Here is a 27,857-nt window from a genome sequence, read left to right as displayed (position 1 = left end):
AACAGCCGAGTAAAAATTATAAAATATAAAACATAACTATTAACCAACACTACGAGGTTTTCAGAAAAATTTCAAAATTCCTGAATCTAACCATAAAAGGCAAATAAATTTTGCTGGGTAGTCAGTGGTGGATCTAGGATATACTCGCGGTGCAGGTGATAGATTTTCAAAATTTTCTCATTAAAAAAAACTTTAGTGTTGGTCGGCTGAAAATGAGTGCGTTTCCCCTCCAGGCAGCGACCTCCTCACTAACCAAAGGGTCCCCCTTTGCTATTGTTTTATGACATCCATTTTATTGTTTCTACGACCAACCCGAATAATTTGTTCACGTCAAAACTTTCCAAATTGTTCCTAAAACTGCCTTTTTGACCTTCTTAAAAAAATATATGCCCGGAGCGCAAAATTTTTAATTCAAAATTGGGCTTTTAAGTATTCTGAGAGGGCTTGGAAAAGCAGTTCGGTCGACCTATGAAAAATCGAAAAAAAAAAATTTGAAAATGCGCCTCAGCCTCAATCCGCCCGTGACGTTAGTTAATTAATAAAAATTTCGGATGGTTTTTTACAAGTGTTCACATACTATTCAGACAAATTTTCGAAATAGATCAACGTAATATTTAGGCAACTCGGAAAAAAATATCCAGATTGTTCAGCGAAAAACTTTTAAAAAATTCGAATAACTTTTAAACTTTGAGAAAACTTTGAGAAAACTTAAGCGGCGAAGACCGATTAACTTGCACAATCTTCCATCAAATTAGAAACGCATCGAGAAATGTTTGCTACTTGTAAAAGTGGGGTGAAAAACAACAAAATTTTACCATGATTGAATTGACATCTGGAACTAGCCATAGATAACCACACACACAAAAAAATAAATACATATAATTATTTTTTGATCATCAAATTTGAGAAGCGGAATAACAATCCATTCCACCATTTTAGTGTAAAAAAAAACAGTTTTGATTTCGAAATTCAGTCAAATGCACAAATTTGAGACTAAATTTCATTTAATTGAAAAAACACAAACAGAAAGTTTGAGTGACAGTTTGTTATGCTATATCATTGTTTTGCCGATAAGTTGACTGGTAAGTTGTGCTGAATTGCGGTAACAAATCTAACTCTTTGTGTGAAACATTGGCCATGACATCTCGTAAACTATCTACTTCGGTAGCAGATCCTCAGGGAGTGCATGCATTAACCGCTTCTCGTCTCATTGATTTGGACAAAAATCCAGGTGTCAGACCAATTGGTATTTGAGAAGTTGAACGCAGAATATTTTCCAAGAGCAGACTTTGTACAATCTTGTCTGAGCTGCTGGTTGAAGCTGGTACGTCCCATCTGGACAACGGGCGTCTTTACGTCGGTTTTTATTGAATGGGAAACTGAAAGAGTGCTGCTAGCTGATGCGAGCAATGCAATTATTGAGCTCAACAGACAGCTTGCTTTGCTGAACATGAATATTGAGCGCCCAAATTTGGCTAAGTTTCTCATCAATTTTTACAAAAAGCCTGCAAAAATGTTTTCAGACAGAGAAAAGCTTTCGCCGCAGGAAGGTACTAATCAGAGCAGACCTGAAGGTTTGCCATTGCATGGTGTAGCTCTGTTACCTCTATTTAAACGACTCCGTGACCCTGTTAAGCAGTTTCTTTATACCGATGATTTTGCTGCAGAGGTGGAAAGTTTGATCAAGTGACGTAATGATGGGAAGCGTTGAAAAACTCTGAACGGAGTATGGGTACTTCTCATATGCATCCAAGACTAAGCTTGTTGGTAAATATGAACACTAGGACTTTGCAGAGCGTGTTTTCTCTGGAATTGGGATGATGATTTTAACAGAGGGACACAACTACTTGGGATGCGCGATTAGTAGAGGAAAGTTCTTTGATTTTCTTGATCTTAAAAAATGAGATGGATGGATAAGTGATCTTGAGAGTTTATCTCACATTGCTGAGACGCAGTCACACTGTGCTTTTGCAGCTTTTACGCATAGTTTCATTCCAAAGTGGAATTACATGATGAGTGTGATCGACTGTAGCCAAGATGAATTTAAGGGAGTCTTACCAAACGCGGGAGCCAAATCAGAACGTAATTTTTGTCGAAACTGCTTGGTATATTATCACCAGGAGACATTGAAAGACCTGTACTGGAGCTTCCGGCAAGATTGGGTGATTTGAAAATCATCAATACAAAAAAGACGCCGCTCAAAAATTCAAAGACTTCGAGAGACTTTTTAAGATTTTTGTTGAGAATTTTGCCAAGCGATTTTGATTTAGACCGAGTTGGAAACAGGCGGAAACGAGTATCTACTAAAATAAAAAAGTAGAACGAGCAGCGAGCGAAAGAAAGAAAGGAGTTGTGTTGCAGTCACTTGTCAATATTACATCCTCAAGAGAATTTAAACTGGCTAACGAAAGAGGTGCGTCAAACTGCCTCAAGTTGTTGTCGTTAGAACAACATGGTTTTTGCGTGAAAAAGGCTGCGTTTCGGGATTCATTGTGCTTGCGATAAAAATTGCCGCTAAAAGATGTTCTTACTCACTGTGTTTGTTGAAAAAACTCTCGGTTGAGCATTCCTTTTCTTACTCCACCGGAGGAGACTTCCCAGCTATTTGGCATAATGAAGTGAGAAAAAAAGTTGCTCTAATGTTGAAGTCGAATCGCGTTTAGAGCGTTTATTTGAAAAAGTTTTTTGCTTTGAGAACATCAATAAGTGGGAACCTTGTTATTTCAGCCAGTGGTTTCTGGAGAGGCAGAATTGGAAAGGCAATCTTTGATGTAAGAGTATTCAATCTTCGCTCGAAATCAAATTCTGGTACTCTGTCTGTCAAGTGTGTACTGGAAGCATGAAAAGTACAAAGAAAAAATGCAATGGGCAACGTATCAGAGAAGTTTTACATAGATCAATCACACCTCTTGAAATTTCGTGCACGAATGGTATGTGGAAATTTGCTACCACGTTCTACAAAAGACTTGCTTCGATGATCAGTGAGAAGGAAAAGAAATTAGCATGGTCAAGTGCTTTCGTGGAATCCACGTTGACTTGGATTGTGCTTCTCAGACCTTCGATCAGTTGTATTCGTGGATCCCGTTCATCAAATTGGAGACCGACGCATGGTTGTGTTCAGCAAAGAATTGAACCATCGATGGACATCTGTTTACTTGCATAGTTGTTTCTTTTATGATACTGATTAGCTGTTGTAGTTTGTTCAAGCATGAGTAGTCTATTTTTCCATGACTGGAAAAGAACCGATTGAATCAACAGAAAATAAAAATATCGAACTAGGCGACCACTTAAAAGAACGATCTGACCATTAAAAAAGTATATTTATCTTCTCTCTCCCTTGTTCCGCACCTGCTCTTCCCCTTCTCTTACTCCTCTTTTGCATCTTCTTTCTCTTTCAGATCCTCCTCCAGCTCTTTGTCAGTCTTCTCTCTCTCTCTCTCTCTTTCCCTTTCTCGCTCTCTATCGCTCTCTTTCTCTATCTTTCTCTATCTTTCTCTCCCTCTCTATCTCTTCTCTCTCTCTCTCTCTCTCTCTCTCTCTCTCTCTCTCTCTCTCTCGCTCTCTCTCTCTCTCTCTCTCTCTCTCGCTCTCTCGCTCGCTCTCTTTTCTCGTTAGCTCCGATTCTTTCTAAATACATAGAACGGTTATTACAAAAACAGATGGTTCTTTTTTTAAGCTAAAATAAATTTATTCCTGAAAATCAATTTTTGTTCCGTACATTTGATGCGCTTTTGAAGTTCGCAGACAAAATACAAAACATTATCGAATAAAAACATAGACTAAAAACATTATCGACAAACTTATACACATCAACAGCAATCGATTCAATTTCACATAAAATACTACTGAGAAAACTAGAAAATTTTGGCTTCCAAAAAATCCCTGAATAAGCTCCAAAGCTTCTTGACACAGAGAATGCAGAAAGTCCAGTAAACGGTTGTTTCTTGTTGTTTCTTGGATGTAATCAAAATCAAGCAAGGAAAACCCCAAGGCACTGTATTGAGACCGCTTCTTTTCATCACTTATGTAAATTATCTGGTTAAACAGCTAGAGAACAACTGCAGAATGTTACAATACGCAGATGAAACGTTGATATATTGCACAAAATAATGCTTAAATTTTGCGAAAATAAACTTAGAATTCGAGCTAATTATACTTCTAATTTCCTTCAAATTCACAAACTAATTTTGAACAAAGAAAAAACTGAGTTAATCATTTTTGCAAAATCTCGAATGAAAGCAAGTCAAGAAATACAAACCAGAGAAGTAGAAAATTCTGGAATCAAAGAAACAAATCATGTTAATCATTTAGGTGTCATCATTGACATATACTCACCATGGAGCAAGAAGTGAACAAAGTTATACGCAAAACGACAACAGCAATAAGAACCCTGGCTCAACTTAAGAGCTCACTTCCAATTACATACAAGATTACACTACTAAAAAGTCTAGTTCTCTGCCATCTTAATTATTCACTGCCACTATTAGTTGGCGTTCGAGAAAAAGCGCAGAGCATTTAAACAGACAAAATAATTTTGCCGTTAGAAACGCTTTTTTCAAGGGACAGTATGAGAATTCAATCTCTCTGAAAACAAACCACAAAAACAATTTCTATACGTCCCAGCTAAAATACTGTACTCAAATATACTTTCACAAACTGATAAATAAAAAACTACCGCGTTTTGATCAAACATACTTTACCAATTACGAATACTGCAAATTCAAAGCACGTACCAAAGAAATTTACTTCAAATTAACCATGACAAGCAAGTGCAAAGACCAACTTTTCCTTGTTAGGGCCTTCAATTTTTCAATTTTTTTGCCTGAAAAACTGAAAGACACAACCTCCTATCCTCTGTTCAATAAACAACTGAACAAACATTATTTAGAACTGTTTGGTAACTCGAAGGTTTTGTCAATTTTCAATATCACTTGTAAAGGTTGTAAGAATAAGACTACAGATAATTAATTAATTTAATTTTGCACCGTAATTGTCGCCATCTTGAGAGCTACTAATTGATTAAAGGTTTAAGTTATTCTTATCAGCTCAATAGTGAGTCGGATAATTTTTTTGATCATTATTGTACACTGGATAGAATGTGTTCTGCTTTATCAACTCAATTTTTGTCTCTCAAAGATAGAAAATCCGAGACTCATAGTTATTGTCAGCAGTCTTCATTAATCCACAGCATCAAAATTACTGCAGCGCAAGTAATATCCAGTGTAAAGATGTCAGGACCAACTTTTTACCAAAATTAACCCAACAACGTCAACAATCTTGTCCACAGTTTCCGATCAAAGCGGGGAGCTCGACGATCAAATGGAAGAAAATATACCATTCGAGCAAGACCGCCAAAAAACACCACCAATTAATTTTTATCAAAAGTTTGGGGAATTGAAGTGTTATCAAAGTGTTCGAGCGATACTTTCAGGTGCTGCTAAAGGAAAGGCCTCATCTCCCATACACTCAACGCCATCAAAAATCCTTCAAAATCATGTTCAAGAAATTCAAGTGACAGTACAGCAGGGCTCTCCTAAGAAGATCTCATTTAATACATTAGAAACGACAGTATCGTTCAGAAAGGCGATGGCTCCCTCTCTCGGTTCTAATAGAAGAATAGATCCACCTCGACGAGTCCATCGCCGAAAGCATGGACGTTATTGGTTGACCGATGACGTAGAATAAGCTCAGTGAGATATTGGTCAGTTCAAAAAGCTGGAAACAACCTAGAAGAAGAGAGAAACAATGACGCTACTACAAACTTCTTTATCTCTGAGGACAGAAAATCAAATCAATTTTCCCGTACTTCATTGGTTATGTCAAATCTATATCTCGCGTATGATTTACAATTTGGTTAACATCACAGTGCCCAAAAAAACTTGGGTCAAACTGTGTATTTATTTAAACCAAACTATTAGAGTAGTATCCATCTTTGTGCTCAAGTTGATGTTAAAAAGCAGTATCAAAGTTAGAACTCTCATATTGCAGTATAAGTTTTAGCTTATTGCCGCTTTTTAGTTCTTTTGTTCTTAACTCATAACAAAGCTGTTACAGTCAGCATGTAAGTCTTAGCCTGCGGAAGGAGTGTCAGGGTGTTAGTTTTTGTCTTAATTTTTTTCTCCTAGTGCTACAGTCAATTTAGAGATCCAGAAGTTTTCATATGAATTTATAAACAAGGAGTATTCTCGAAAGCTTAAACTAGTTTCTTCAATTTATTCTTTTAGTAGAAAAGTTATAGTTCTGGGCCATAGAGTACAACTGAAAGTTTTCTTCAAAAATATATCTAGGTTCTTAGATTGCTGACTTTCATGCTAATAGAACATACAACTTTTTTCATCAAGTCATTTGAAACAATGACATGATTTCACAAAAAAACCTTAAAACAAAGCTAGCAATTGCTTATACCTAACGCGCGTCACATGTATCTTACCTTGCAGCTACGTTGGCTCAATTGTGGAAAATGTTGTAGAACTTTCCGTTCTGAAAAAATCTAGTCGTGTTTTAATTGTGCGTTGATTTTCAGTCAGTTGAATTTAAAATGTTCTCAAGTTATTCAGCTCTGTTTCTCGGAAAAAAATTCAGCTATTTATTTTTGCAGTCAAAAAGAAAACTTGATTTAAAACTGTTAGACTTATTTTAGGTTGGGGCTGCGAATTTAGCGCTTTATTTTTGAAATCATCCCTATGAGATATTTTTGGAAGCAACTTGAATTAATTTCCGGCTTTAAAGAGTGACGACATCAGATATTTTGTAAATGTGAAATAGAACCTCCAAGTATTTCTGTATAACAATGCTGCTACCCTAAGTTCAAACCATCTAACACCATATTTACGCACCCGCACTCAGTAAAAGGAGAAACTAATAAATTATATCACAGTTATAATCGTACTATCATTATAATTTTAATTGATTATAAGCGCCATTTTTAGATTTTTGATTAAAATATTTCTGAAAGTCTTTTATAATTTCTTATAATCTATTATAATAATCATAATCCTTTTTTCCATCAAAAGTTTATCGAACAAGAAAAATCAATTGTAAGCGATTACATGTGTAATGTAGCAACAAACTGTATGGGATGTCCTGTCACACTTCGATTCTTCTGAGCACAAAGTCTTACCGCGAAACAAAAGTTCTGTAGAGATCCCTTCATTTTAATTGAAAGGTTCCAGCGGTAGGTGTAAAATAATTCTGCAAAAAAATCATCAAAGTAAAGCATTGCGCTGAATTCTTACCGAAAAAAAAAACGTTATATTAGTAAAACGTTATGGCAAAATAAGAGAATATAATCGATTATAATCGATTATAATTGATTTTAAGGGTTTTTTGTCAGAACTATAATCAATTATAATCGATTATAAGAGATTATAATCTCTTGGAATATATCACGATTATAATCAATTATAAATCCTTCAAACACCTAGTTTTGGTAACTATAATCAATTAAAATTGTCAAAAAATTATCATAATAATCCTTTATAATCGATTACTTACGCCTAAACTTGGATGCGGGTAACCATAATTGATTTTAAGGGTTTTTTGTCAGAACTATAATCAATTATAATCGATTATAAGAGATTATAATCTCTTGGAATATATCACGATTATAATCAATTATAAATCCTTCAAACACCTAGTTTTGGTAATTATAATCAATTATAATTGTCAAAAAATTATCATAATAATCCTTTATAATCGATTACTTACGCCTAAACTTGGATGCGGGTAACCATAATTGATTTTAAGGGTTTTTTGTCAGAACTATAATCAATTATAATCGATTATAAGAGATTATAATCTCTTGGAATATATCACGATTATAATCAATTATAAATCCTTCAAACACCTAGTTTTGGTAATTATAATCAATTATAATTGTCAAAAAATTATCATAATAATCCTTTATAATCGATTACTTACGCCTAAACTTGGATGCGGGTAACCATAAATGGTTTTAAGGGTTTTTTGTCAGAACTATAATCAATTATAATCGATTATAAGAGATTATAATCTCTTGGAATATATCACGATTATAATCAATTATAAATCCTTCAAGCACCTAGTTTTGGTAATTATAATCAATTATAATAGTCGAAAAATTATCATAACAATCCTTTTTAATCCCTCTTGGAATATATCACGATTATAATCAATTATAAATCCTTCAAACACCTAGTTTTGGTAATTATAATCAATTATAATTGTCAAAAAATTATCATAATAATCCTTTATAATCGATTACTTACGCCTAAACTTGGATGCGGGTAACCATAAATCATCTAAGCCTTTGTTCCGAAGTTGCTCAACTAGGACTTAGGAGAGAGACTCTTTACAGTAATAATTCAGTTAGCTCAAAAGCTCCATCAAATAACTGAACTTTGTTCACTCATATTTATCAGAACTTTATGATAATTTTATTACTCCGTTTGTGATGATCAAGCTGCGGACTTTATTTAGTTCTCCTTTGTAACACCACAGCGATTTCAGATAGCAAAGCGAACCCTTAAGAGGGTTTCAACTTCGTTCAAAACATTTAACTAAAAAACGAATCGTTATACTTCATTCTCAAAATTTATTAAATAGTTTATCGTTCGCACTGGTTCAGCTTTTTATTGTCCCATTCTTGAAAGAATTCTGAGATGCAAATTTTGGAGCAAATATTTCACGTCTCTGGACTGCAGTAGGTAAAATTTTTAAGTTGCTTTTAACCTTTTTATTTAACTTTTCGTTTGGTCGTTTGAGCACTGCGATAAAAACAAACTTATAAAGTTTTCGTCAAAATTTAACCATTTCCTTAAAAGTTTTTTGCAACGAGACTGCTCGTGTCGGGCAAAGCCCTGAGTGTTCCGTCTTCCCTTTAATTAGTTTTAGGCTGATAAAAATTTGCGTTCTATAGAACAATATTTCATTAATTAGACCCATTAGCTTGCCTCAAATCATTTTTGAACTATTTTATAGCGCGGGAAGTTCTCCAAGCATTAATATTTCGCATTAAAATTTCAGCAGAAAACGATCAGCAAAATAGAAAACGATCAGTTTACTTAGACTTGCTTCAGATTGAAAAACCAGTCACGCTAGCGTAGTGGTGCGGGCGCATGGCAGGGGCCATATAGATACGGAGATTGAACCCTTAATTGATCCAAAAAAAACGAAATTAAGAAAGCTTTCCCGGTCGAAAGTCGACCAAAAAGTAACGTTTAAATACTATTAACCAAAAGGCGCCATCATGTTGGGGCAATTAAGAATAGAATTTCTTTTACTGATTTTCATGGAATGATTTCAGGGAAGGGGTGGACGCCTCTCGCTCTCTAGGGTTTCAATCACTTCACCAACCAAAGGGTCCACCTTTGGTACTATTTTACGACATCCATTCTCGACCGACTGGCCCTTAAAATATTCTAAAGGCGTTTTTGGTGTCAATATGAATACTAATTATGATAAAGAGCGAGCGCCAGAAAAAACGCAATTTTTGATCACAATTTTTCAAAAAAAAGCTTCTAGAAATTCCCTGTCGATATTATTAATAATTTGTGTTTACCTGTTTAAAACAGTTGAAACATTTAGAGACATGAGCTTACAGACTTTTGACAGTTAAACTGCAGACAAAGATTGAAGCTGAAAACAAGTTCAACGCAGCTATTTGATATTTTGCATTGATTTTCGAGTTTTGAGTACTTTTTTGCACTCAAAAGCTGTAGTTTTAAAATAAACGAGACTTGGCAAAATTGCAAACAACCAGTATTTTTTCTGTGGCTGATGGCATAGCTTTTTGAATTAGATTTCAATTTTGCAACTGTTTGCTAGTCGTTATGTCCAAATCATACAGAGAGTTGAAAGCACAATCTTTGTATGTTAAATTATTTTTTCAGTTGCATGTCTGAAACAATAACGTTTGCATACATGAAAATGCCAAAGTTGGGTTGAAATCAACTTGTTGGAAATTCGGTTACCTTGAGCAGTTTATATGGTCAGAAACTTAAGCACTCTAGTTAAACTAGATTTTTTGGACAGAATGTGAACTGAAAAGTCAGTCAAAAAACATGTCGTCAATAAACATGTTGTCATAAAATAAAAAAACATCGTTCTGACTGCTATATTGAACAGCAGTCTAGTTATATTGAACAGCAGAAAATGGCAACAGAATTAATTGAAAAGCGCAAAAAAACAATTAGCGTTAACATTTTAGGTGAACTAAATTTTTTTGGTTTAACTTCGGCTATAATCAAGTGCACAACGTTACAGTTAATGCCAAAGTGTTGGCAAAATTAGTGAACTTGAGCAGTTTAGTTGATCAAAAACCCTTTGATGTTAATTGGTTTTTCGAAAACCGTTTTTAAGTGTGATGATGGAGTTTCCTACTCGTGTGATGACTAATAAGCTGAAGTGCGACGTCAAAATGAGCAGTTTTAGGTTAATTAAATTCGTTCAGATTCGTTGACTGAAACGATATTGGCAAAAAACTGGCATTAGCTATGAAATATATAAATAAGCAATATGAAATTTTTTAGCAAATGTAGTATGCAAGTTTTAAATTTTACTTAACCTTGAAAGCTACTTCTTGTCTGAAAATTTGAACTTTGCTTGCAAAAAATATCTAATAAGGTCATTGTCTCGTTTCAATTTAGTCAGCAGGTTTCTTTTTCTGGCAACTATTGAAACGATTGAAGCTAATTGTCACTAATTATAAGCAAAATTTGCAACAAAATTGGACATTCAAAAAACTGAAAAAAGCAATCTCTCATTTCGTTGCCTTTTTTTACTTAAATTTCTGACGTTTCAGGCGACCTTGAGACACAATTTTTTTTGTGTCTGAAAATGCGGCCTTGGTGATTTGATTTTTTCGACACAGGTTAGAAGTGCTTCTTAACTTAAATTGTCTGTTCAGTTTGATTGCCTTTCAAATGCAGCCATTGATATAATTAGTAGCAAAAAGTTCGGACAGACAGAATTAATTAAAATGGGCAATCACTGGTTATCGACGCTTTTTTGCATGCAAAATCTGAAGCGGAACAACCTTGACTTTTTTGTCAGACCAAATTCACAATGCGAGATTGTCAATTATCCGAGGATTATGCGAGCCTAGTTGTTAAATATTGTGCTGAACATTTAGTTATAAAATCAAAATCTAGAGTTATTTTCAACAAAAAAACTAGGCCGCCACAAAAAAAAAACAAAAGGAAGTGAGATGATCAAATCATTCAAAATTTGGAAAATAATCGAAGAAAAACAGTTGCCACCGTGGGCAATAATTTTCTTGTTTCAAGGTTTACTATTCGACGCTTCGGATGCAATTGCTCGCCTTGGTAGGTTTTGAGCGAAACTCTGTTTTAGGAGTTTTCGACATTGTTTATTTCAGTTCCGTTGATGTCTAGACAGTTGCTCTTTGTAATTAATTCTATCTGTCCGAACTTTTTGCAACTCTCTATAGTTTAGTGGCAATGTCTGCATTACTTTGTTTAAATGCAAAATAAATGAAAAATAAATAAAAAACTGATTTCTGGCGTCAAATGAGCAAAATTCTTACAATCATTACGAGGCCAAACTGTGTTTTTTGTGAATTTTAAGCGGATTCCGCAATAGGCAAAAGTCAGATTTGTCGCGTAATCCGCAACATTGCTATTTTTTATCTACAGTGCTGATTTAAATTAACCGGACAAAACGCGTTAAACTTGAATTTTAAAACGCGTTTTTCTCAAATTGGGTTGAGTTTAGGTGAAAACTTACGAAGACAAGAGTTGCTTATTAGAATATAGGCAGAATTAACATGGTGCAGGGGCGGATTTAGGGGGATGGACGCCCTCCCTCAGGGATTCCACCCCCTGCCGACCCAAATGGTCCCCCCTTTGTACTACTTTGAGAAATCCATATTTGCTGACGGACCCTAAAAATTTTCTAAAGACGCCTTTGGCGCCCATATATACTTACTTTAAGGGGGGAGCGCGGGCCAAAAAAACTCAATTTTTTTGGTCAAAATTTTCTAAAAAATGCCTAAAAACGCTTTTTTAGCCTGTTTTTTTATTAAATTCGGTCGACCTAAAAAAAAGTTCGACAAAATGTTCAAAAATTTTTGAATGAAAATCCACCCTCCTCGAGAAAATCCTAGATCCGCCCCTGATATGGTGTAACTTGTTTTGCGAACTTCGGGCCGAAAATTTTACCCCAAAAATGGGTCATTTTGGCTTTTCTTAGCTAATCAAAAATTACGCCAAAAATACCCAGTCGATCACAGACACTATTATATCAAAGTGAGCCTCATACGTAGCCCAACAAACGTTAACAGGGGTATAATCTCGAAAATATTGTATAAGTTAGTTTATTTTTGTTTGATAGGCAAAAAAGGTCGTTTTTACTATATAAAATACCAACTTTTTATTTAAAAACATTTTTTAAACAATTGTATTTTTTTTGGAGAAAAAACCCTTCATAAAGTTTGTTGGGCTACGTAAGGGGCTCACTTTGATATAATTATGTCTGTGATCGACTGAGTATTTTCGGCGTAATTTTTGATTAACTAAGAAAAGCCAAAATGACCCATTTTTGGGGTAAAATTTTGGGCCCGAAGTTTGCAAAACAAATTGCACCATATTAATTCTGTCAAAATTTTAAGCAAGTTTGCATTCTTAAATTTTCACCTAAACTCAACCAAATTTGAGAAAAACGCGTTTTAAAATTCAAGTTCAACGCGTTTTGTCCGGTTAATTTAAATCAGCACTGTACTCTGCTGTTTTAGATTCCACGGAAAAATAGCTAAAACACTGTATTGCTCAAAATCACTCCAAAAACATGCACTTTTGTTGGAATCCGCAACATAATGTGTGGAAATCGGAACCAGTTTGTGGAATCAATGATCATATAACAATATGTGTTTAGTAAACTTAATCTGTCGCGGAATCCACAACTGCCAGTGGAATCCGCAAATTGTGAGCGGAATCCTCAAATTGTAAGCGTAATCCGCATAAAATTGCGGAATCCACATATGTTTGCGAAATCCGCTTACATTTGGGAAATCTTGATCAACTACCAATATTCGCTCGTTGCGGAATCCGCGACAAAATCAATGTGCCGACAAAATTTACGTATCAAGTATTTGCCCGCGGAATATATTGAAATTTTATGTAAGCGGAATACATTTACACATTGGAACTCGTTTAAAGACTTATCTCTGGAATCCAGTAACATACACACACAAAAATGTCCAGTGCACAGTTTGGCCTCGTAATGATATTTTATTTTGTTGTGATTTGAGGAACCAAAAGATAGTATGATGCCTTTCTTGAGACCCAAGAATATAAAACTTGTGCTTGCAAAAACTCTATCAGCCATTCGCTATTATCAATGTTTTGGTCTGTTCAAACTTTGCGTTACAATTTATACAGTGCTGATTTTTACTTACTTTACTGCCTTAATTTGTACCTTCCTGTTACAGAATTTCATGGATAATAATCATTTTTATAAGATTCTCATATTCAGTCTCCATAAAATTCAAAAATAATCTGTTATAACCAATTTAACATGAATTGTAACCTTAAATTTTGTTAAACCATGATTTTCATTTTAATAGATTAAAATAAACATATTGGATTATATATTTTTTTTCTAAATTTTTCGATATTTTTGCAGTATAAACACTGCAGTATTTTCAAAAATTGACAGTTGCTTTTGGTTTGATACACGTCAAATCAGATAAAACTATGTTTGCTTTGGCTTATAAAATTGTCGTCTGATTTTCACTTTTTCTCATTTTTATTTATCAAGTTTTTATCAAGTTTTTTATCAATTTTTTTATTTTCTCATTTTGCTGATCTTTTCTTCATTTTATTTTTACTCTCCCTTCCCCAATCTGCAACCCTTGTATGTTCCTCCAGCGTGTGAAAACCCCTCCCATGTGTACACCTCTCCCCTTTATCACCTCACAAGTTTACACCCCCCTGTACCCTCTTCCAATTTCCCCTCCTCGCTTACATCCCCCACTCCGGCTTACTCCCCCACCCGTGCGATTGTTGCCCCGTGCACTTACCCCCTTTGAATTTACAGGGGACATAAGGGAGGCGTACGGATAAACGCAGGAAATGTGTGTGAGGGGGGCAAATGTGGTTGCGGGAAAGGGGAAAAATAGATGTGGGGGAGGCTAATGTGAAAACGAGGGGCGTGGCTGGTAATGGTTAAACTCGATGGAGGCGGGCTAAACTTGATGGAAAAAATAAAAAGCTTATGGCCCATTATACAAGTAATAGATTTTAATGGCTGGTGTTTTTACGGAAATAATCGCTTATAATGACAATATACTGAATTTCGCAGTCTAAATTCGCAACAATAATGAATTATAATCAGTAGCGGATTTAGGGGTGGGGATGCGGACCCCCTCCTCAGGGATTCGACCACCTGCCGACCCAAAGGGTCCCCCTTTATATTATGCTCAGTGATCCATTTTTGGCTACGGATCTTAAAATTTTTCCAAAGGCGCTTTCGGCGACCATCTATACTAGTTTTGAGGGGAGCGCGTGCCAAAAAAAGCAATTTTTGGGTCAAAATTTTCCTTTTTGGCCTGTTTTTCACAAATTAGTCTGCGGCGCAGAAATTTTTGTCAAATTAGGGAGAGCTCAGATAATCAATTTGTTGACCTAAAAAAAGATCGACAAAATTTTCTCAAAACTATTTGAAAAATCCGAACCACCCCCCACCTCGAGAAATTTCTAGATCCGCGCCTGATTATAATGACATTTATTTTCCATTATTATCAATTATAATGACACCAATGGATTATAATGACACCACCTTTCAGACACTAAATTTCCATTATAATTGATAATTATCCAGGGAACTCCGGTGCCGATTCAGTTTACTGGTAAAAAATAGTGCTTAGTATGTTATTTTTTTTGTAACGTTATGTTTCTTGTCTGATTTGGAAAAAGAACCTCTGACAGCATCACAATGAGGAGTTAGAAAAAATAATTAACCTTGTGAAAATTCGTTTGCAAAACAAGTTAGAGTAAATAATTTAACTGGAACAATAATTATTTATAACGGACAAAACTACTAGGATATGAAACAGAGGTCAAAAAATGAAGATAAAAATTAGCTATATCTTAGAAAATGTATTCTTTTTCAATCAGTCTAAGTTCTTTTTTGGCTCATTTTACTTGATCAAAAAGAACGAAAACGCTACGGAGCCAATTTTTGATTAAATTGCCCTAAAATAACTTTTTCAGCCCAAACACTTCAAAAGAATAACATGTCTAATAGGTTGTATATTCTCATGTTTACCTTTTTGTATTCTGATAGCTAAAATATGCTGCTTTTACCATATAAAAATTTTTATTGGGCTAAGAAATTTTTTTAGATTAATCATATCTAAAACAGTAGTTTTTATTTTTTATAATTTCAGTCAAATAAAACATGAAACCTTTTGGAAAAAGAAACTTTAGAGTCAAAATTTTGTGTCCAAGTTTGGACCATATAATTGTTTGGTCTGTATGTTTTGCAACACCAAAACACACGCTGGTTTCTTGTTTAGGGTACTACAAAACACTAGATTACATGTTTTAAAATAGTACAATAAAAAACTATCGTTTATACCATTGGTATGCGCAAATTTATAGTCTGGAGGTCTTCCAAAAGCACCAAATACATGTTTAAGAAACTTTTGCATGTAAAAGCTATCGTTTAAAGCCATTTTGAATTTGAAAGTCGACCGAAACTTCAAATATGTAACAAATTTTCAGGTTGACCTTCTACTACCACTCTTTACAGAATTTTCAGGCATGGCTAAAATCTGCGGAGGAAAATTTTTAAAACATGTGGTATGTTTTCGAAAAGTCTGCTCTGTTTTCTACAAAAAAATCCGGAATTATGCGGCATATATGTGGTGTTTTTAGCATACAAGAGCATATTTTGCTTAAATCAGATATTTTATGCCTGTTTTTGGGCAAAATGTTGGGTTCAAATTTAATTAAAAATTGGTTTCGGTATTGGAGTTTTTTCGTGCGTCAGAATTTTAAATCAAAAATGACAATTTTTTCTTCACGCAGACCTATCATTCGACACTCGCCTAAAATACTTGCTTAAAATACCCGCCTTAATAAAAAAAATATGCAGGTGTTTTCCGATATTGTGCTTTTTGCAAAGTTTTCGGGATTATTCGGTATATATTGAGTTTATATGTTATTTGGTAAACTCATAGAGTACTTTCAGATAAGGTACACCGTCTGCTCGTCACGCAGATAGATTTGTGCAACTTCTTCGTCTAATACCAATCTTAATCTTACACTTATATCTCCTAGTCTCAAAAGATCTAGTGTACACCGATTTATGCGAGTTAGTTACCAGAATGAGAACAATTGTATTCTAAGTTTAATTCAAATTGCTCTGGTGCTGAAACGACAAGTAGTTTCAGCACTTACAAATAACTGGGTTGTTAGTTTGATGAAGTATGATTCGTTAGTATTCAATATTTTATAGAGATAAAATATCAGAATAATATCCAATAATAAATTCTAGTTTAGATCTGGTTCCACCCATCCGGGGTTTACATAGCTTTACTTCTTCAGTGTTCTACTGTAGTGGAGGATGGATGATGGTGTCTTTCTTTAGAAGTTGCGAGCATATTCTTTTTTCCGATTAGGAAGAAGGATTGTTATCACGATCGTTTCGGGAGATCGTATCATGATTTCTGATTGGTTGTGATGAGAGTTGATTTGGTTTATTAGAAAATAGCAATGCTGCAATCTCGTTCGGATGTGGCATGTAGTTTGCTTTGGATGAAAAGCTGGTGACTTGGATCTGTACGTATAGATGAACATCGAGATGGCCATTGTTCTGTTTCAATGGGTTTCCTTTGTTGCGATGTCAAGTCGTATTTTAAATCCTTTGAGTGTAGTGACTGTAGGCAGCATGTCGGGTGTGTTTTGCCATTCCGTAGTTGGAGTGTGATTGGGTTGTCAAGTTCCTTGTGGCTCGTCTTTGGGCTGTATGTAATCTATATACTGCATTGTATGATTTTTTTATACAAATCTTTGTTAATTTTGTTTTTAGTTATGATCTTGTATTAATTCTAATCGCAAAAGCGTTCTTGTTTACTTCGGTTTTTTTAAGAGCTACTCACCCTAGAGTACCTCTCGTCAAAAATAGAGTGTGGGTCACAAAGCGTGGATGTAGCCGTTGGGTTAGGCCGGCTATAGAGCATTCTCAGGACGTCCTCTCTGGTGGGTTAAGCCAGGAGTGGAGTATAAATTCATGCTCTCTTTTTTGGAGGGTCCTTTTGTGTTCAACTTTTCATGCCTTTTTTGTGACTATTTTTTGCTTTTTGTTTTGGTTGTGTCCTTTTCTTCAAAAATCAAATCGTTTGTTTTGGGTTTGTCTTTCGACCTTTTTGTGTTTTGTTCTTTTGTGTTCAGACTTGAAAGTAGTCTTCCAAAAAGAATAATTTATCCAGTTCTAAGCTGTTTTTAATCCGGTTCGGTTAGCGTGGGTTTTCGTTTCTGAGTCATGCTGTTAGGTTGTGGTTTTTGGTGTTTAGTAAGCTGCGTTGGTTAGTTTGGATTATTATATAATTCCTTTCCAACCGGGTTGAAGGAAAGTTTGAAATATGCTAAGAGTGGTAAGAGTTGTTATCAGTGAAAGTTAAAATTTAAATTCATCATTTTAAACACATCTTCGTGGGCGAGCTGTGCGATTGTGGATAGGATTGTGGGCGAGTGAATATTTAAAACTATGAAGAAGCGTCTTTGAAAAGATTAGTACTGCTTTAATTTTATAGGCAACTTTTATTAATTTACTACTTCGAAATTATTAATTTTACGGCTTTTTTTGGGGGGTTGAAACTATCAATTTATTTTCATTTTAAGAATATTTACTGCATATGGAGAAAAAATTTATATATCATTTTATGGCTGTTTTGTTGGGTAAATTTTACTGCTTCATTTATTGTAATTGGGTAATATAAATTTATGATTCTAGAAAAAAGTTTTTTCTGTTTTTTGTTTCGTTTTTCTTTTTTGTAGATGATTGATGATCGTGCCTGTGAAGACTAGAGGAAAAGTGCTCTTCAGTGCTAGGTGAGAGTTCATAAGGTGTATTTTTGATGAGGTTCTAAAGTTTATGGTTATATCTGGTGTTATGGGTGAATTCTAGGATCGGGATTTCAAGGGCTGTAGGAATTCGTGTTGGACAATTAGTGGGCGGGATTCGTCTACGATGAAGGTTTTGATTAAGGGACAGAATATATACATCTGGGTGATGGGATCATAATTGAGGAGGATGCCTTATAGATTAGTATCTTTAATACAATAAGTGAAGTTAAGAAAGAATGGTGAGGTATATTTGGAGTTAATGTATTGATATCTGCGGTGAATTTGTAGTGCTGTTGTATAAGTGTGTGTCTGCTTAGTTCGTAACATGATGTTGTGTGAACAGTGCAAATCACGTTCTTTGGGTGTGAGGAAATTAAAAGTTAGTGCAAATTTGTTAAATTTGTTAAAATATGAATCATAGGCTTGAATATCACGAAGTGCTGCTGAAATGACGTGGTCGTGTTTTTTATCTAAATTTTTGAAGGTGAAAACGTATGGTGTTTTAATGAAGATTTTTTGTGTTAGTTGTGGGTTAGCAAACTTATCGTCGTTCAGAAAGGTGTCTTCATTTGGTCTTTGGATGTGTTGGTCGTAGTGATCGATGGAATATTCGTTAGTTTTGGGTGCGGTGAATCTGATAAGTGACTGTTCATATCCGATTTTCGTAAATTGTTTTGGAGTGAGTGCTGTTGTTAAAAGGTAGAGTTGAATGCTGTATTGTTTGTTATCATTTGGGGTGTTAAATAATGGTAGTGATATTGTATTAGTGAAATGATAAAATGATGTCCATGAAAGTGTCGGGTACGATACGTGCTCATCACCATAATTAGGGTGTTCGTCAGTAAGGTCTGACTGAAAGAAGGTGTATGGGGGAAAAAGGGTAAACATATTTGAAGATATTCTCTAGTGTTAGTGTGGAGTGGGTGATTAACAAATGTTTTGGCTGTTCCTGGGTGAGAGAGAAATGGAGTATTGGGGAATTTCCTTTTGAAGGTTCGATAGGCTCGGTTTGAACTAGATGAGGATGGATTTGACGAGGTAGTTGGTCTTGGCGAAGGGGTGTAATTTGAAGAGGGAGTTGGGGTTGATGGGTTTGATGATATTATGGATTGTGAGAGTTGGTGAATGGTTAGTGTCTGAGGGTGCTGTAATTGTTGCTGAAGTGTGGTAAAATTATGAAGTTCATGAGATATTTGTGTTTTTACAGAGCTGTTGTTGTCTGAAGGTTCACTGGTCATGGGGAATATGTGGGTTTTACTTTGGAAATAGAAGAGGGAGTAGAAGGAGGTTCAAATCTTCTTTGGGGGTAGAGAGGTTGAAAAAGAGTTTGGGAAAATGTAGATGGGCTGGATTCGGAGTTGTCAAATTTGTCAGGGGTCTCGAGATCTGAGTTATTAAATCGGGAAATAGTATTATATACAGTGCTGTTTGAATTATTATCTGAATCCATGCCGGATGAAGTGTTATCATGAGGTGATTCAGGTGCGGGGAAAGCAAAAAGTGGTGTGACGGGGAGGTTGCTTTGAAGGTTGGCTGGGTAGGAAATTGAGCGATGGAGTGATCCAACTTCTTGGTGGCTCATCGTTGGCTAAAAAGATGCTTGTTCTGAGAAAGAAAGTTAGTGGTATGTGGTTGTTCTATAATTTGCTCGTATGTGTCTTCTATATTAGATTGTTGGGTTATTATGTGTCGAATTGGGCTTTGTGGGTAATTAGGTCTTGAAGATATGAGGTCTGTCTGGGCTATGTTTCTGAAATTTCGTGGTACTATTGATAAAGGATGGTTATGATTTAAGCTTTGTAATTGTGGTGCCGGAGGCGTTGTATTTGTAATGTTTTGTGAATTGTGATATATTCGGTGTTGTTGATAGTTTGGATTTTTTATTCTTTTAATTGAGCGTCTAAAAGTTTTTTATTTATTGATGTAGAGAACATTCCAAAAAATCCTGCAAAAAGTATAAGTGCTACGCTTGCTTTTTTGCTTACGTGTGTGTGTATTGCACATGTATTGTAGATTCCTTTTAGTAGAGAGAAAAGAAATCCAAGAAAGTTAAACATTGCGTATAATATAGTCAATCTTTCTAAAATGTAGTAGGGCCATCCTAGAAAGGCAAGAAGTTCGTTCTTCAAATTTACAAAACTAAAAAAATTTATTGTTGATATTTCTTGTGGTCTGTGACTTTCGCCATTTAAGTAAAAGTAATCTTTTATATCTTAAAAATATCCGCTGTAGTCTTGTGCGTAGATGTCTGAAAAGCTTGCTGTTTCTGCAAGTTCGCGTAAGTTTTGATTTATGGATTGTCGTTGTATTGTGTCCGTTTTTGTGAGTAATTCTTGAAAATATTAGGTACGTATGTGGTGTTGAATGTCGGATTTAGAGTATATGCCGATCGATTGTAAATCGATATTTGGATTGCGGGCAATAGCTCGAATGCTTTCTGGTGAAAACTTTTTTAATGGTTGCATTAATGTCGGGTATGGTTTTAATAGATTGTATTTATCTTCGTCGGGATTTAATTTTACAACGTTGTGGCTATTTTCTGATCCACATGGTACTGCTGTATCCCAAAAATAAGTTCTTCTTGAAAGTGTATCAACAAAATATACTTTATTTTTGTAGAATATTGGGATTCTTTTATAACATCGTTTATCTTCAAAAACGTAAAAAAGTGATACTTTTTTGGTACAAGTGTAATACCATAGAATGTTTCCTTCATAACCAATATAATTTTTGGTTCGTGAAACACTAAAACGAATCAAATTCCTGAATTTGTTTTTTATTCAACAAAGTTTCCTTTAATTACCTAGTTTGCATCTATAAATCAATGCCAGACTTTAAGAAAATTGCACCCAAGCGAGTGTGCTACAAGTGAACAATGTTTGAACTTGCGTGCTACAAGAGATACGACTCAGTAGGCGGCATATGGAGGTTCCAGTAAGTTGTTCTTATCTTTTGCTCTCACATTTTTAAAATAGTTCTTGTGTTTTGTGCTCGTTTTTTTTCCAAGTTCTGATTTCTTTTTTTTTTGTGCAATTTCTGATGTTTTTCTCGTCTATTTACAGCCAGTTCGGTTGTTTTTTCTTGTTTTATTTTCTTTCTGACCTTGCAGAGTGGGAAGGAGCTTTGTATACATGAGTTTTTCCGGGTGCAACCAGGGACCGGAAAAACACAGGGCACCAATTCGATTTATATATAGTATTGAAGCATTTTCATTGTGATTCGGACTGTCATAAGAATCTGAAAAAGTTATGACAGTGTCAAGTTAAAAAATCCAAAATGTTCTAAAATTCAAGACTACATTTGAATCTGAAGAAAATGACTAAATTGTTTCACAAAGATGTTTTCTGGCATTTTTGCGAAGTTTTTTCCGAAATATAGCCTCATAATTGTACAGTGAACACCGAAAGCATTTTTAGTAAATTAAGATTTGGTTGATCGAAAATAGATGTTTGAAAAAGTAGCAATGAGGAACCGTTAATGTGGTCAAGTGGTCGAATAGTTGAAAGGAATGGGGTGTGTCACCAAAATGCGATACTAATGAACAGTTTTCCAGAAAAAAAAATTGATTTTTCAAAAATCGATAATCCTCGTTTCTGTTGAAAATTTTGTAAACAGTAAAAAAAAACAATTTTGTCTGTCTAATATAATGAAAGAACCCAAAAAGGTAGGTAGCTCAAGACTTTTTTCTCAAGTTTGTTAATGGCTATAAATGCTTTTTTCTTAACTCGGTCAGAAAAAGTTCCTCTTTAAAAACAGCGGAAAAGAAGGGATCGAAGAAGCCGGTATTGAAGTACACTCCCCGATGTACTACAACCTGATTACAAATGGGCTATTTGATTTTCAGCATTTACAGGTTAATTTTGAAAAAAAAAATGCTTTTGATTAGAAGATATCAAGACCACTTAAACTAAACGATTAGATGATAAAACTCAAAGCTTCCCGGGCTGCCCACCATAGAAGATAATGCGCAACCATGCACATCCATGCATGATTTGCATGGAAAATGATTAATCATACTTCGCCCATACATTGGTTTCGAAAACCCTCAAAATAGCTTTTTAACTGAGTAAAATAGTAATAAAACGGTTTCTCATCGTTATGCAAGCTGTTGGTAAAATATCAAAAATTTTCACCATGCAAATCATACGTCGCAACATATATGGTGCTACGTATGGAAGAGATTTTTCACGAATTTTTTTTCTCTAGAAAACCGTAAAATAGAGGTTAATTGACAAAAACGACTGAGAAAAAGTATCTCTAGTGCAAAGTATCCTTTTAATAAAGTTTAATTTTTTTTTCTACCATGCAAACCATACGTCGCACCATAAATGGCGCCATTTATGGAATCGATATTTCCTTACAAAGACATTTTTAATAGAGAAGGCAACAGCACAACCAAAATTGACGAAATTTTCGTTTATTTCGAGGTTCATTTGCATTTTCAAATTTTGAGGGGGTAAGCTGAGAAGATACTTTTGGAGAAAAAAAATGCGTGAAGATTGGTGAAAAATGTTTTATTTTTAATTTTATGAAAATTTTTCTCATTCCGGAGCAAAGCTTTATTTAGTACGTCTTGAATCGAATTACAAACAAAACTCTGTTTTAAACAAACCGTGTACGATTGCCACAAGATATTTTAAAATTTGGTTTTTTTTTTTCAATAGTAATTCAATTAAAAAACTTAAAACAATGTTTCCACAGAAGAAAAAATTTAAAAAAATTATTGAAATATTAATCAAATTTAAAGTATTCTGTTGCCCTATAGGTTTTTTCTTACAACGTGCTAGGGATTGAACTGAGGTTCAATAGTTTATTTGAAACAATCACCTTTTGAGGTGAATATTGGTTTAAAAAATATTGATCTTTTGAGGTTTTTTAAACTTTCATCAACTTGAAAGCAAACCTTATCCTTTCATCAGATACCTCTGAGAAGGCAAGCTCGAATCTCACAACAGATTTTTTTGGTTTTGGAAATCAAATTTGTTAGTGCTTTATTCTAAAAAAATCAAAGCAAGTTTTTAAAGAAAAAAAAAAGAATTAAAAACAAGCAAACGAGTCAATCTTAAATCTTTAAGCTAGTTAATGAATTTCAAAAAATTTTGATCGCTTGAAAAAATTTTCGTTGGATTTTTTCTTGTCTTTTTTTTGCAGAATCTGTTTTTTAGTTTGCGACGATTTCGTTGTTTTGCAAGTGATGTGAAGCTCTGCTTTGCCTCTGTTGAATTGTTTTTGTTGATGGTAATTATTTTTATTTATGTTTTGATAATCTTTCATATTTCTGAAATGCTTGTTTTGTTTTAGACAGTTTTATGAAAATTATTCAACCATCACCAGGTATGTTTTCCGGTGTCATCAGGTAAAACTTTTTAAATCAGATAATAATGTGCTTTGCTTGGGAACCAAATTTTTGCTCTGAATGGCGGAAAAAAGATTTTTACTACCAACGTCTTTGAGGTCGTTCAGAGCACTTTTTGGATGCCCACGAGAATATTGAATTTATTTGATTATTCAGTTTCTATGTCGCGCCAAATATGGTTCTTTGTTAATCATATGTAGCGCCATATATGTTTCCATGGTATCCATACGTCGCGCCATGCATGGTACCATAGTAACCATACGTCGCGCCATGCATGATACCATAGTACCCATACATTGCAAGCTTCCATGGTGACATATAATTTATCAACCGCCCTAGTAAAAGTATCAATATTGTCCAATTTGAAGTCCCCCATACTTTAAAAAAAGTGGAATCATACGTCGCGTCATGCATGGAAAATGTGTTATTTTAACATAAAAATACGTCGGCAATTTTCCATGGCTTCCATGGAACCATGCATGGTGCGACGCATGGTTGCACATTTTGGTCAACCCGGGTTACCTCAGATATTAAAAAAGTATAAAACGTTTTCTCGACAATTTCATAATTTCTCAACAACTTTCTACTTCACAGGAAGAATAATTCTGCTGGTTGGCTCTTCGTTTTCAGCTGAAGACATTGCAGTTCAGTCCTTGAAAGCAGGGGCCGAGTACGTTACGATTTCTTATAGGTCCAGACCAATTGACACTAAATGGCCACCTGGAATAGACCAGAGAACAAATTTGGAGCGAATTGATGGAAAAACAGTAAGGTGGGCATTGTATTATTGCCAATATCGGGCTGGGGGGATTTCTGCTCAGTTTTTGGTTGCCAAATTGTCTCAAACGGGTTTTCTTTTCCATTTTGGAACTATTTCACGATAGCCATTTCTTGCAAATAAATCCAAAAAATCTTAAGTTGCCTTGGTGCAAATATATACTATATGAAGGGGTTGTTTGGGCCAAAACGTTTCAAAAAATGGTCAAAACGACACTACTTTCAGATTTTTTTTGCCAAACGGAAAGAAATTATTTAATTACAATACGAAAATTGATGAAGAAAATGGTTTTTAGCTTCAAGGATGGTACCAAAGATGATTATGACGTCATTATTTATTGCACCGGGTACCTGCACAGATATCCATTTATGGAAGATAGACTGCAACTTCACTGCAACAATACGTTTGCAGTGCCGCTGTACAAACAGGTGCTGGTCCCCCACAATAAGCAGCTGTTTTACATTGGAATGCAGGTAACATAGTCGATTGCGGGTTGAGGGTCGGTAAATGAAATAGTACTCATTCCAATTAAAAGAACAAACAATAAACACTTTTTGTTAACTTAAATAAGGCCGAAATGACAAATTCGTCCGCTTTTCGTTTCTGATCAACACACTTGTTCAAACTTTCCTTATAAAAAAATCTGATCGAAGTATAAGTTGGAGGTGGTTTTCTCGGAAACGTACTCATCCTCATCAGAAATTGCGCAGAAAACGACTTTTGTGGTATATTTTATCCTTCTATTTGTTCCGACCATTTGAAAAATAGAGAGGAACTTTACATTTGGGTGTGTTTTAGTTTTTTTTTTTACTTTTTTTTTCATTTTCACGCAAAATCAGCTAACACAAATATTCATCAGAGAAATTTGAGTGATATATCATATTAATGACCTTTCAGTTGTGATACGAACGACATAAAAAAATTTGAAACAGTTTCTCAGTGTCGAGAAAAACCGGTTTGAAATTTATGATTTTTTGTCTAAATTCGAGCGAGTAAAGCGATCGAGCAGCTTATGTATGCTTAGCTTAGGCCGTTTACAATAGTTTATTTAAACCTAATTTTATTTTACTCAAGTAAAAAATAGTTTTAAGAGACTTATAATAACATTTTGGAAATCAAAAACTTCAAAATATCAAAAAGTTTCTGCAAAAAATTGAAAAACTTTTTGCATTTTTTTGATTATTTTTTATTAGTTTTTGTTTTATAGTCAGTTTTTTTTTCAAAAACTGTTGACCTGTTTGCCTACTATATTACTACGACTGTCAAATATGCCTGAATTATAGTTTAAAATCAGATATTTTTTTAGTGTAAATTAGAGTTCCTCTGCATGTCATTAAGCCAGTTACTGAAATTTTTTTTGAAAAATATTTTGATTAGCGTTTTCATAGGTTTTAGAAAAATATCTGGTTGCTGCGAAAGTTGTACAGGTTGCTACAACAACGCGAAATTTAATCACCATGTACAAAAAATTTTGCTTAGTTTTTTTGAATTTTTTTTCAGATACCCAATTTGACAAAAAATGATTTTCATACAATGCCATACTATGGAAAAAATGCTTATCACACAGTTCAGTACAACTCCGAAAAAAAATCAAAAAAATAAAAAGAATTGTATTAAAATCACATGACAAGTATTTTTTTATCATACAATAAATTGTGTGATAAGCATTTTGTCCATACTATGGAATTGTATGACAAGCATTTTTTTTGTATTTTTTTTGTGTTTCGCTTTATAATTGTGTTTCGCCCGTAACACAATAAAACCAACAGTGTTCTCAAATGAGAAAACCAACAGGTTAAACGGCATTGAAATGGCAGATACAACTACGTATTGCTAGATGCCAATTCAGATCAAAATTGATTTTTATTCAAAATCATTTAAGAAAAGTTATATTGTGAAAAAAAAAAACAATAGAAACATTCAAGGCTTTACGCTGATAATGTCAGTCTTATTTTCATTTTCTCTCGCACTGTAGTAAAAATTATTCTAATTGACTTGATTATGAAAAAAATAAGCGCATGTCAAGCGACACATTTTGCACAAAAAATTTAGAATACCCATCGGCTGCTTTGCTAATCGATCCGCCTCCGTGTCTGCCGCCAATCAAGTGACAGTAAGCAAAAAATAAAAATTTTAAGAAACTTTAACTTGCATATCAATTTTCAACTTGATACGTTTTGGGTAGATTTATTTAAGTTACTCTTTAGTGCGTTTGTGATTCTTGACACGCAAGTTATGCTGCTTTGCAGGCCATGTTTTATACTCTTCCCATGTTCTGGCTTCAAGGTCATTTCTGCGCCAAGGTCATCAGAGGTCAGTAGTTCACCACCAAATAAGACTATTATAAAGAAAAACATTTATCAGAAATTGCTTCAACTACTTTCAATGTTTTGCAATATTTCAAACTTAATTTTGGACTTAAAAAAGATTGGGACATTTTAAGGGAGGGCAGGATAATGAACGTTTTTCTTCGATAAAAAATGAAAGTCCAAATGATATTGCCCCATTGTTGAAAGCATTTAGTTTTATCCTGGTTATAGACATTTTAGTTAAGAAAACAGTCGGACCCTTGATTCAATTTCTAACTAGATACCATCAAAAACCCATACGCAATAGCAAAGCTCTTGATAGATGAGCAGCATTTGGAACTCATAACCTGATCATAGTTTTTGTGATTGAAATATGTGATGAAATGCTGTTGAAAAATTAAGGTGAGCTAGAAGTACCGCCACTTGAGTCTATGTTGCGTGAAATTGCACTGGAACGAAAAGAAGAAAGCGATCAAGGTGAGGGCGTCTTCGACCCGGTGTTTTTTCAGACCCCGTATTTGAACGAGCTTTCAGAACTAACTGGTCAAGTTAAAGTTGGGTTTGAAGAAGCATTCTACTTGTACCAAGTTGACAGGAAATCAGATATACTGGAGTACAAGAAACAAGGAAAATATATCGAACTGAACACACAACGGAAAAAACTATACGAAACACATAAATGACCTCAAAAAAGCAATGTGCAAATTTTAATACCCATGGTCAATTTTCAAGGGACAGAAAACGATAGATCTAAATTTGACAATTAAAATAGTTGATTTGTAACCATCCGTTATTCATACTGTGATTTCTTGAAATGTTGTAATTCGGACATCAAACTCATTCTTTGACCGAAGTGCGGAATTGCAGATTTTAAGCGATGAACCTTTAAGCTGCTTCGCTTGTGAAATTGAAATTCAAAATTTTGCAGAGCTTCTATAAATTTTCCAGAGGGAATTTCAGATCATCGCCGTCAAATGATTATTCTCTGCGTCCACAGACGGTTGTTTTTATTTTGTGGAACCCGATTTTGTACTACTGATAAAACTTAGAATCCTCCGCCCTGATACGAGCAGCTTGATGAGCATTATATGCTTCCATTTGATCTCTGAATGGAGCCATGTGATCTTATGTTTTCATGCTTGCGTTGAGCTCTTCATACACCGACAAAGTTCGTGCTGTTTTCAAATCAAATGGAAGTGGTATTAACCGCAGAGCGAAAAACCGCTCAATGCTCCAGACGTATGAGTTAAAAAGCAGAGATGACATGGATTTATATTTCTGCCCAAGACTGCTCGTATCAGGACAAAACCCTGAATAATCCCATTGCATATTATTTTCTATGAAGT

At 34.6% G+C, this 27,857-nt stretch overlaps 1 protein-coding gene across 1 annotated transcript; it reads left to right on the top strand.

Annotated features, from left to right (window-relative positions):
- The first annotated feature begins 1,137 nt into the window (after nt 1–1,137).
- On the top strand, nt 1,138–27,380 carry LOC134848647 (trimethylamine monooxygenase-like). Its single transcript, XM_063866165.1, has 5 exons — nt 1,138–1,246; nt 24,055–24,196; nt 24,498–24,675; nt 26,452–26,515; nt 26,914–27,380. Exons 1-5 carry the CDS (start codon nt 1,138–1,140, stop codon nt 27,192–27,194), a joined length of 774 nt encoding a protein of 257 aa, XP_063722235.1. The 3' UTR covers nt 27,195–27,380.
- The last annotated feature ends 477 nt before the right edge of the window (nt 27,381–27,857 follow it).

The sequence above is a fragment of the Symsagittifera roscoffensis genome, chromosome 6 (assembly GCF_963678635.1).
Source record: "Symsagittifera roscoffensis chromosome 6, txSymRosc1.1, whole genome shotgun sequence".
NCBI classification, from domain to species: domain Eukaryota; kingdom Metazoa; phylum Xenacoelomorpha; order Acoela; family Convolutidae; genus Symsagittifera; species Symsagittifera roscoffensis.
This window is presented reverse-complemented; position numbering and strand designations above follow the sequence as displayed.